The sequence below is a fragment of the Buteo buteo genome, chromosome 30, assembly GCF_964188355.1.
Source record: "Buteo buteo chromosome 30, bButBut1.hap1.1, whole genome shotgun sequence".
NCBI lineage: Eukaryota > Metazoa > Chordata > Aves > Accipitriformes > Accipitridae > Buteo > Buteo buteo.
The window spans coordinates 1,217,783-1,230,012 of NC_134200.1; the positions used below are offsets into that span (position 1 = coordinate 1,217,783).

A 12,230-nucleotide genomic window follows, 5' to 3' on the forward strand; every position below is an offset into this window, starting at 1 on the left:
TCATACAGCCCAGGATGTTGTTGGCCATCTTGGCTGATGGCTCCTCTTTTGCCTAATGTAACCCAGAGATCTGCAGACCCGTTCCTGCAGAGCTGCTACCCACCTAGGCAGTCCCTGTCCTATGTCAGGAACTCGAGCAGGGCCTGGCAAGAGGTCAGCGTGGATGAAGAGGGACCCCCCTGACTTAGGAGGTCCAACACCAGAAGGAAGTGCAGGGAGGCTGGAGGGGGAACAGCCTGCCCAGGAGCAGACAGACACCTGGCCTGTGGGTGCAGGGATGGAGCCAGCAAAGCCAGAGCTCAGCATTGGATGGAAATGGCCATTCACTGGGAGGGCACCCAGAAGGGTTTCTCTAAATGTGTTGTCAGCACAAGGAAGGCAGCTGTGGGAACCCTGGTCCCAGTGGCCAGTGGGGCAGGGGACAGAGTGACAAAGCCAGTGTAAATACAGCAATTCCTCAGAACCAAGATTCTCCCTCGAGACTCCTGCCACACAGCAGGACTGTGACCGAGCTGCCAGAGCAGTCAGCCCTTACACCGAGCCAGGGGCTCAGAAGGAGAGTGTGGGAGTGGAAAGAGAGCAGCTCTGGGAAGACCAAGTGCTGCTGCTGCCTGGCAGTGCTGCTGTGCTGAGACTCTTTTCCCCTTCCCCTCTGCAAAGAGTCAATACCCTGCAGCTTCACCAAGATCTCAGAGGAAGGATCTCGTCAAACAAGTCACTGCAGGGTCCTTTATTGTGTTGAAAAAGAGAGAGCACTGCGCCTCATTTACACAGCCTCGGGGTCAAATTCTACAGGTAGACAGTGAATTAGAAGTGGGATGAATAATAAAATTTCATTGTGCACATTATCACTAGAAAAATGAAGAAAACACCACCGCCACCACAATGAAGAACCTGAGAAGACATGCTGGGCCTGTAATGAGTTACATTATGAATGCTCTGCAAACGAAAACAATCAGTTAATTGCTTCTGAAATGCACCCGCTCATCATTTTCCTCAGGGCATCCTTGATCTCCTGGTTCCTCATGCTGTAGAGCAGGGGGTTCACTGCTGGAGGCACCACCGAGTACACAACTGCCATGACCAGATCGAGGGATGGGGAGGAGATGGAGGGGGGCTTCAAGTAGGCAAATACACCAGTGCTGATAAACAGGGAGACCACGGCCAGGTGAGGGAGGCACGTGGAAAAGGCTTTGTGGCGTCCCTGCTCAGAGGGGATCCTCAGCACGGCCCTGAAGATCTGCACATAGGAGAAAAGAATGAAAACAAAACAACCAAATGCCAAACAGACACCTAGCAGAAGAAGCCCAACTTCCCTGAGGTAGGAGCGTGAGCAGGAGAGCTTGAGGATCTGAGGGACTTCACAGAAGAACTGGTCCACAGCATTGCCCTTGCAGAGTGCTAGTGAAAATGTATTGGCCGTGTGCAGGACAGCATTGAGAAACCCACTGCCCCAGGCAGCTGCTGCCATGTGGACACAAGCTCTGCTGCCCAGGAGGGTCCCGTAGTGCAGGGGTTGGCAGATGGCAACGTAGCGGTCGTAGGCCATGATGGTGAGGAGAGAATATTCCGCTGTGATCAAGAAGAGAAAGAAAAAGACCTGTGCAGCACATCCCCAGTAGGAGATGGCCCTGGTGTCGCACAGGGAATTGGCCATGGATTTGGGGACAGTGGTGGAGATGGAGCCCAGGTCGAGGAGGGAGAGGTTGAGGAGGAAGAAGTACATGGGGGTGTGGAGGCGGTGGTCGCAGGCAACAGTGGTGATGATGAGGCCGTTGGCCAGGAGGGCAGCCAGGTAGATGCCCAGGAAGAGCCAGAAGTGCACGAGCTGCATCTGCCGCATGTCTGCAAATGCCAGGAGGAGGAACTCGGTGATGGAACTGCTGTTGGACATTCGCTTCTTCTGGGCATGGGGCACTGTTCATGAGGGAAAGACAGTGACAAGTTAGAAGAGACTTCTCTGAGCTAAACTTAATGCATTTCTCATAGAAATCCCACTGAAGCCTCCTCTCCTATTTCAGAAAGACCTTTGGCAGGTCCCTTTCATGAGCTGTGCTTGGTGCTGGCTGAGGGTGCCACTGGGAGCAGCGGGCTCTGCTGTGGGCTCCTGAGGAGTCAGTCCTGACCTCCAGCAGGAGTTAAATAGGGACATGGGGTGATATCATAATAAATCCACTCATTATATCACAGAGCTTTTCAACATTGTCACTTCCAATTCAACAAAAAGCAGACAAAATCCGAGGGATTTGTTTTGGTGCATTTTGTTCCGGTTTCCCCACCACATTTAAGGAGTGCATTTGGTAGGGAAAGAAGTGAACGTCCTAAAGATGGGTTGTCCTGAAGGGAGAGGTTTCTCATTTCTATCATTGGGAGCCTGGGGATTAGGACAGGATTGGGACACTTAACTCCCATGGATAAATCTATATGGCAAGACCTGCAGGCTCGGTCTGTGAGCTGCATCTGAATCCTACCTCCCATCCCAGTCCAGTGATACAAACAAGAGGAGTAGAGACAGGAGGAGGAACTTGGACAGATGTCACAGAGCTGCTGTGGATGGAGGCAAGACAGGGACAGATGGTAGGGCATTTGATAATTTCTTCTCTTCAGGGCTGAAGCCACTGAGAAGGTGACTGAGTCCCCATGGCCGTAAAGGCAGAGGATCTGCTGGGTGGGACGAAAGACCATGGGTTTTGTCTGGTGATGGCAGGGAGGTGCCTGAATCCCCCCTCACATGGCATTTCTGGGAGCAGTTCTGTCTCACTCCCTGCCCCTGTCTCTGCTGCCTGGAGCTGTCCCTGTCAGCAGCTGCTTCTCTGTCCCCTTCTCTGCTCCCTGTCCCTGCTCACAGACCCCAAAACACTGGCTGTGTGCTCAGCTCTGCCCTGCAGACCCCTCCTGGCAGCCGGGCAGTGCCCAGTGGCATCTCTGTGTGTGCAGGGGTTAAGGAGCACTTGAGAACAAGTCCTAAGAACAACTGGGGTCTCGGTGCCTTCTCCAGAGGGGAGAAACAAATTTTAGTCTCATACTGCACAACCACTGATGAGGATGATAAAAATTCATAGCAAAGACTCCTCACCTTAAAGGTAAAAGCTGCCTTGACGTTCTTCTCCAAAATCCATGCCCAAGCTTAAGCTGTGAGCAAACCTGACCCACGCAGCACCCTCTTGACAGCAGAAGCACCCTGCTCTGCCCTTCCAGGGGTCGTTTCCTTCACCCACACCTTCTCCCCACACTGTCATGGGGAGCTCCCTGCGCAGGCTGAGTGCTGACCCTGGCAGGCAGCAAAGTCCCTGCTCCACCACTCAGCCCCTGAAACACCAGGACCCTGCTCTGAAGGACAGCCCTGGGCACCCCTGCATGCACACCCGGCTTCACAGCCCTGCAGCTGGTGCCAGGAGAAGGCAGCCCTCATGCCCTGTCCCTCTGACAGGGCAGCAGGGAAGCCTGCTCTGGAGCACACCCTTCTCCTCTGCGCCAGAGAAATGAAGAGATTCCCCCTGCCAGATCCCACACACTGTCAGCTGTGCCAGTGTTCGGAGATCCCTGCAGGAACTGAAGCTCTATTGCCCTGCACCCACAGACTCACCGTGCAGAGGGCTGTGAAGATTTCTCCCGCAGTGAGCTCTCAGCATCCTCCCACTCCACGCTGCCTTTAAGCTCTCTCTGCCTTGCAGGTCTCCTCTCGATGCCTGCAGGCAGTGCCCCCAGCCCTGCTCCTGGGCAGAGCTGTCTCTCTGCAGCGCTGCCTGCTTGCCAGGAGCTCCCTCTGTCCCAGGAGCCCAGCCCAGCTCAGCAGCAGAGGACCAGCCCATGGTGACAATTTTCCTTCCCCCTCTGGGCTCCCTCCAGGTGTCCCTGGGCCTCCAGGGGAACCTGCTGGGAAACAGGCTGAAGCAATCACTGATGTTCCCTCCCGCACCTGGGGAGAGACACTGCTTTCCAGCAGGGTCATTGCTCTGCTGAGAGACAGACTTGGGTCCAAGAATCAACTTTTCTGAGAATCAGAGAATCACTGAGGTTGGAAAAGACCCTTAAGATTACCAAGTCCAATGGTGAACTTAACACCAGCAAGTCCACCAGTAAACCATGTCCCTTAACTCCGTGTGTTTGAAATACCTCCAAGGAGGGTGACTCAACCACTTCCCTGGGCAGCCTTTTTCTTTTTCCATCATTGGGCAGGACACGCAGACAGTGACAGGCAGGGATCTCCTTTAGCCCTGCTGAGGGAAGGGAGCCAGCTGAGTCCATGGAGACATCTCATGCTGGGTCTGTATTCCTGGGGCTGGAAGGGACTCAGCTCCCTCCCATGCCCACCACAAACCCACAGGAGTTGGGATCCCTCCTGCCTCAGTGCAGGTCTGCAGTAAAGAGGCACCTGCATGTCAGCTCCTTGTCTCAGCTCCCATGCTAACTATGGTGATGGAGGCCAGCAGTGAGGTGTTCAGATGCAACTGTCTGGTGACATTGGAGGTGCCAGAGGTGGTCAGAGAGATGTGCAGGTTATAGAGACAGATTGAAGTTATGTGCAGGCTGATATAGAGACAGGGCAACATCTGAGCACCTCTTCTTTGCAGCCCCTGGGAATTTCCTTTGGCCAACTGAGATGACAGCTGATGCCCAAATTAAGGGCAAAGGAACCTGTGCCTCCTCATGATGTTCAGGGTGGCCTATAGACCTATTCCTCTGCTGGAATGGAGTCATGTGCCTAGCAGAGCTCTTTTCCATCTTTTTGCATTTACTAGATCTTAGTGACAATATTGGCTGTTGTCTCATGTTCAGCCGCAACTTGGGCTACAGAATTCAGAGCAGCTACTCAATTCAAGGTTCAGATCCAGGCCCACAGAGCTACAGGAGATGCCAGGGCTGGCATGGAAATCACAGGTCCCACACGAAAAGCAATTCTCCTTCAGGGAGGGTGTGCGACAGACACCCCAGATGGCATTTCAGAGAGTATGATTTGGTGCCTTTGTGCCATTGACGGTTGCCATCAGTCAGAGGCACCAGTCATCAGATGCCATCAGAGAGGCAAATTCTGTCCCTTCTTCTACCCATTAGCTGCAGGCATTGGGTGACCACAAAACAAATCACAGTGGGGTCCTTTCTCACTCCCTTGATGATCCAGCCAAGGAACAGCCCAAGCATTTGAACAGTGTTCCTGGGTACATCTTGCCTTCAAAAACAGCATCCTCCAAGGACAGCCATGGTCATTTCAAAATTCAGCTGAAAATCAAAAGGGAATGCAAGGGCACCAAGATGACGTGCTGCTACATCAGGAACAGTTCAAGAAGAAAGAGAGATACTACGGGACCACTGCTACATTAAGTGAGAGTAGGTGAAGAGAGGTCTGAGACTGCCTATGTCGTCTTTGCCTCAGTTACCACCGACATGGTCTCCCAGGCCTTTGTGCTTTCAGGCAGGACTCTAGAAGGGAAAGGGGAACAACCAGCGGTGGATGAGGATCACGCCAGGGCTTACTCAGCAAACCACAACCCTTACCACTCCATGGGAGCAGAGGGGCTGCAATCAAGGGTACTGAGGGAGTGTTTTTCACCAGGAAGTGTTGGTCTGTTGTGATCCCAGTAAGGAAGGCACTCAGACTCTGTGAGGCATCATTTAAAATGCTCTTCCTTAGGTCTAGGGCTCTAAGGAGAGAATTGTACAGATAATCTTATGTCCTTTTAGATGGTTGGAACCCCAGGAGGTGTAGCATGGAGGTAGAAGAATGAGGAGGGTGGATGCCCCCTGTATGAAGGGGAAGCTTGGATTTATGGAGGTCCTCTATGTGACCGGCAACAGGTTGCGTTAGCTTTTGTCACTGAGGATCAGAGGAGTCAGTAAGAGTGACATTGTGCCGGCAGTTACAAACTACTTGATGATGGGAGAGGAAACAGAAAAGGTCTTTTTTCAGCAGCCGAGGAAGTCTCCAGGTTAATGAGCAGGTGCCTATGGGGGACTGGAAGTGCGCTGGCATTCACTGGCCAGGCAAAGCAACAGGGTGCCAACAGCCTGAAGGACCCTGGGACAACTTCTTCACAGAGCTGCTAGGTGGGCCAATGATGGTGATGCTCACGGGCAAGTGGAGGGAGAGAGTGGGGTGTGCGTAGCAGAGAGTGTGTTACAGGCCAGAAGAGGACCCAAAGGAGCAAGTGGCAGTCATGCTACTGTGGAATAGTTCAAGCTGTGATTTTAGGGTGGCAGCAGCAGCCGGAGTAATGGCAGTGCAGTGCTGGGATATGGATCCAATCTGGGGATGCAAACAAGTCTGGGCCTGGGACATCTCAGGTGATTCAGGACTGTCAGCAGGGCTATGAAAGAAGCTGGACAGGTTGTGGGGAATTCACAGGCATTGCCAAATCCCCAGAACACCACAGTTTTGTGTTTAAAGCAGCAAAATCTACCAGCAAGTCAAATATCCACCCACACAGTCACACTGACCCTCAGTAGAGCCCTGAGCAATGCGTGAGGAAAAGGACGTCCTTTACCAGGCCCTGGGGGGGGAAGGCTTGGTCACTCTGATGATTAACAAACACCAAGGGCTTACATGCGGTCAGAGCCACCAGCACACAAGGTACTCCAGAACATGGTTTAGTGGGCATGGATGATGGTTGGACTCGATGATCTTGAAGGTCTTTTCCATCCTAAATGATTCTATGATTCTATTTGCCATCTGCAACCAGTGTCTCCAATTTTTTGCATCATTAGCCCCCAGGGAGCAACACGTTGACTGGTCGTTCCCTTCATGGCTTTGTCAGCTTTGGCCCTCGCTGGGGCCTCTGATGCCCTCAGAAACAGGGTTTTCTTGTACCTTCCTCTTCTTTAGACCCTTGCTCCTATTTTCAGTATCTGCAGTTCAGGAACCGGGCACCAGAGGGCTCCTTAACACGCAAAACACCCTACCAGGCCATGTCTCTCTGCATAATTGTCCCTAAATCTTCAAATCTTCTGTGGCTTGTTGGAGAAATTTCATGAGTATAGCCAAGCAGAGAAGATCAAAATGCTGAGGAATAAGAAATCAGGATTTCTTGGTTTTTTTCCAGTTTTCTTTGTCTTGCTGCTTACAGAATAAGTGATATCAGCCTTCTCCAATCCACATGGATCCAGAGCATCACCGGATGAACTCTGCATATGTAGACAACAGTAATATCACTTCTGCCAGACACTGTACAGGCCATCTTTGTCCTGTGCCCCATCGTCATCATCGATCTCTGTCCCCCCACTCCATCTGTCATTTCTCTCATTGGCCATCTAGGACTTGCATCAGGGTTTCACAAATCTAAGCTTTTCCCAGTAAAGTCTGTAGCTGAATGATTCAGCTCATTTGCAAAGATTCCCACTGGCATATTTGGAGAACCAGATGCACACAATCACAGAAGAATGTTGCTTACCTGCTAAGAACAGAAAAAAAGAAAGAAAAAGAAAAAGAAAAAGAAAGGAATATCTTAGTAAAAAATAATGTATGAAGTCCAAGCTTCCTCCACTGAAGTCCACTTTCTGCTCTGGGTCACCTTAGTGGAACACTTTCAGTGAGATACTCAGGAGAACAGGTACAAACACAATGGAGGAGTTGGCTCAAGAGACCATCAAGCAGACCACTGAAAGACAAGGCAAGCTTTAAAGCACCTGAACCTCTGAGCAGCACCTGGGTAGCTGAGAGGTGTTTGAATGGGTAGAGACCAATGAGAGGAGGAAAGCTGGATGGACACTGGGAAATGCAGGTGTCCAGGCAGTCTGCTGGAATGGCTTCTTTAGAAATGGTCAGTTCGAGCAGGACATGTGGAAACCCGTGAGAGAGTGGTGAGAGTCAATACACAGGATACTAGGCAGAGCAGTGTCACGGGTGTAACGCGAAGATCAGGGTATCTTCTCCTGAGCATAGTACATGGGCTGGAAATTTCTACCTTGACATCATGGGAAAACATTGTCTGTGAAGGAAGAGTGATGCATTTCAGCTGATGAAAAATGTGCTCGTTTTTTCTTTAAGAGTGGAGAACAGTTCCTGAGCTTTGCAGGCAGGGCACAGCTGTGCTTGTCCATTCAGGCCCAGAAGGTGCTCCCCATGCCAAGGCCAAAGCTGGGCAGGTGAGGGGCAGTTCCTTCAGTTTACGCATGCTCTTTGCCAGGGATGGGATTCATCCTGCCTACTTTTGATGGTGAGACAAAGTCACCCAAATGGCATTATTTCCAGGAACACGGCCATATATCAAACACACCTTATGTGGGGCAATGACCCGGAGACACTGCAGCTGTAAGCTCCATCCCCATCAGGCAGATCTTGTCCTGGGACCAACTCTCTCACTTCCTGCTTGGTAATGGTGCTCCCCAACCATCTGCAATACAAATGTGGGTACCAAATGAGCTCCACCCCGAGGCTTGCACAAGCTCTTGGGGCTCACAAAGTGCAGACATGCCTCGGGGAGGTCTTCCCCTCACCAAAGTGTGTTTCCTCAACTGGTAGTTTGGGGTCCATGAATGTGGAATGGAGAGACATGGTCAATACCTAGGGAGGAAAGGGCAAGTGCTGCTGAGAAACACGGCTGCTGCCTGGTGCAGGCCCAGGGAATCACCCTCTGGGGATGCAGGTGTTGCTAAGGAAGCTGTCCCAAACAAGGCACCTTGCCCCCAGAACATGGGGTACCTTGCACTCATCCTTTTCCTTTGGCTTTTTCCAGGAAGTTCTCAATCCAGACCATTGGCATTCCCCATCGCTCTCCCATGCTGCCTGGCTTTCTGTATGGAAGGCATCACCCCTTCATCTAGAAGCCTCATTTAGATGGTCTTGCTCATTCTGTGGGACTTGTCCTGTAGGTCTAAGACGTCCTTCACAGCATTTCACAGAATGACAGAATGGTTGAGGTTAGGCGGGACCTCTGGGGTCATCTGGTCCAAACCCCTCCTCAGGCAGGGCCACCTAGAGCTGCTCACCCAGGACAGTGTTCAGATGGCTTTTGAATAGCTCCACGGATGGAGACTCCACAACCTCTCTGGGCAACCTGTGCCAGTGCTTGGTCACCCTCACAGTCTAAAAGTGTTTCCTGATGTTCAGAGGGGACCTTCTGAGTTTCACTTTGTGCCCACGGCCTCTTGTCCTGTCACTGGGCACTACTGAAAAGAGCCTGGCTCGATCTTCTTTGCACCCTCCCTGCAGGTATTTTTACAGACTGAGCAGATTCCCCTGAGCCTTCCCTTCTCCAGGCTGAACAGTCCCAGCTCTCGCAGACTTTCCTGCCGGGAGAGATGCTCCAGTCCCTTCATCATTATCTTAGTGTCCTTCCGTTGGACTCTCTCCGGTATGTCCATGTCTCTCTAGTCCTGGGGAGCCCAGAACTGACCAGGGTGTTCCAGGTGCAGCTTCACCAGTGCTGAGTAAAGGGGAAGGATCCCCACCACCAGCCCGCTGGCAACACTCCTCCTAGTGCAACCCAGGATACCCTCAGCCTTCTTTGCGGCAAGGGCACAACTTAGTGCCCACCAGGACATTTTCTCCAAAACTCTGTTCCAGCTTTGCAGGCAGCTGGGTTGCCCCCATGTCGTGGTTTTAGCCCAGCCGGTAACAAAGAACCACGCGGCCGCTCGCTCACTCCTCCTGCCCCCCTCCGGTGGGATGGGGGGAAGACGGAGGAGAGGAAAGGAAAAAAAAAAACCTGGAACCTCGAGGGTTGAGATAAAGGCAGTTTACTGGGACAACACAAAGGAATTACAACAACAACGGTACTAATGAACGAGTATACAAAAAGAGTGATGCACAGTGCAACTGCTCACCACCCGGGACCCGACGCTCTGCCACTTCCCCCACCGAAAGAAGGATCCACCCCCCCCGGCCCGCTCCCTATATATATACTGAGCATGATGTCACATGGTATGGAATAGCTCCTTGGCTAGTTCAGGTCAGCTGCCCCGGCTATGCCCCCCACCTCCCAGGTTCCTGTAAAAATTAACTCTATCCCAGCTGAACCCAGGACATTATCCACCCCTTATTCTATACCATCTACATCATGCCCAGATCTTACATTTTCCAATCAACCACTACCACTTTCCTTGTCTTATATATATATAAGTATATGAACTTGTTCTTCTCCCCCCTGCACACACACACACACACACAAATGGTATTCCTTTAGCCTATGGACTATTCCTCTAATGTGTCCATCGATTTATTTAGTCCATGACTTTAGGACTCCATCTGTTGTAACAGTTCTTCAGGATAAGAGAGATGGTGTGAGATGTTGGGTTGTTGCATGCTGCCTCTGGAACTTGTGGCTAGTACATTTGGTGCAACTCACGCCCTTGGTCTGCAGGTCGAAGATGTTGATCTTGAGGAAATTGCTGGGTGCCAGTTCAAGTTCTATTGCTGTTGTACTTGGCTCAGTTTTAAAGTCCATGCTGCAGTCATTTGGGTAATTCTTACAGTAATACCCTTGATATGGCATATAGACATTATAGTTACAATGACATGCATTGGCAGGTTATTTAGCAGTTAAATATTATACAGCCCAATTCACTGGCTATTCTCTCCCAAAATCAAATCTCCCTGAGGTACACATCGAACTTCTCCATCCTTCTGCATCACCCACCAGGTGTACCCAGGTCCCTGAGCAAAAACAACTCCTTGAATGGGTTTGCCTCTGCTTGAGGGAGGACTAACCCAGACTGTCTTTCCTAACATACTCCTCATGCGCACTACAGGGACTTTATCCCCTTCTATAGTATGTGGAAGTCTTGGTTGGGCAGGGCCAGCCCGATTGGCGGATCCTCTAGTATTAACTAACCAGGTGGCTTTTGTTAAATGTGTATCCCAATGTTTGAAAGTTCCACCCCCCATCGCTTTCAATGTAGTTGTCAGCAGTCCATTGTATTGTTCAATTTTTCCGGAGGCCGGTGTGTGATAAGGGATGTGATATACCCACTCAATGCCATGTTCTTTGGCCCAGGTGTCTATGAGGTTGTTTCGGAAATGAGTCCCGTTGTCCGACTCAATTCTTTCTGGGGTGCTGTGTTGCCATAAAATTTTCTCTTCAAGGCCCAGGATAGTGTTCTGGGCAGTGGCATGGGACACAGGGTATGTTTCCAGCCATCCAGTGGTTGCTTCCACCACTGTAAGCACATGGCACTTGCCTTGGCGTGTTCGTGGGAGTGTGATATAGTCAATCTGCCAGGCCTCCCACTGTTCATATTTCAGCCATCGCCCCCCATGCGACAGGGGTTTTTGTCACTTGGCTTGCTTAATTGCAGCACATGTTTCACATTCGTGGATGACCTGTGCAATAGTGTCCATGGTCAAGTCCACCCCTCGATCTCGAGCCCATCTATATGTTGCATCTCTCCCCTGATGGCCTGAGGTATCGTGGGCCCACCGAGCCATAAATAGCTCACCCCTACGTTGCCAGTCCAGGTCCACCTGAGACACTTCAATCTTGGCGGCCTGATCTGCCTGCTGATTGTTTTGATGTTCTTCAGTGGCGCGACTCTTGGGTACATGAGCATCTACGTGACGTACTTTTACCACTAGCTTCTCTATCCAAACAGCGATATCTTGCCACAGTGCGGCAGCCCAAATGGGTTTACCTCTGCGTTGCCAGTTGCCCTTCTTCCATTGCTGTAGCCACCCCCATAAGGCATTTGCCACCATCCATGAGTCAGTATAGAGATAGAGCACTGGCCACTTTTCTCTTTCAGCAATGTCTAAAGCTAGCTGGATGGCTTTCACCTCTGCAAACTGACTTGATTCACCTTCTCCTTCAGCAGTTTCTGCAACTAGTCGTGTAGGACTCCATACAGCAGCCTTCCACCTCCGATGTTTTCCCACGATGCGACAGGACCCATCAGTGAACAGGGCATATTGCCTCTAATTTTCTGGCAGTTTATTATACAGCGGGGCCTCTTCAGCCCGTGTCACCTCCTCCTCTGGCGACATTCCAAAATCTTTGTCTTCTGGCCAGTCTGTGATCACTTCTAAAATTCCTGGGTGACTGGAGTTTCCTATGCGAGCCCATTGTGTGATCAGTGCAATCCACTTACTCCACGTGGCATCAGTCGCGTGATGTGTAGAGGAAACTTTCCTTTTGAACATCCAGCCCAGCACTGGCAGTCGGGGTGCTAAGAAGAGCTGTGTTTCAGTACCAACCACTTCTGAAGCGGCTCGAACTCCTTCATATGATGCTAATATCTCTTTTTCCGTTGGAGTATAACGAGCTTCGGATCCTCGATATCCCCGACTCCAAAACCCCAGGGGT

At 51.2% G+C, this 12,230-nt stretch overlaps 1 protein-coding gene across 1 annotated transcript; it reads right to left on the minus strand.

The window, feature by feature from the left end:
* Positions 1-955: 955 nt before the first annotated feature.
* On the minus strand, positions 956-1,894 carry LOC142025846 (olfactory receptor 14A16-like). Its single transcript, XM_075018527.1, has one exon. The coding sequence runs from the start codon at positions 1,892-1,894 to the stop codon at positions 956-958; it is 939 nt and encodes a 312-aa protein (XP_074874628.1).
* Between the last annotated feature and the right edge of the window lie 10,336 nt (positions 1,895-12,230).

What these genes read in the sequence shown, in the direction of transcription:
- LOC142025846 (XM_075018527.1), bottom strand. Translation starts at nt 1,894, where the DNA reads ATGTCCAACAGCAGTTCCATCACCGAGTTCCTCCTCCTGGCATTTGCA.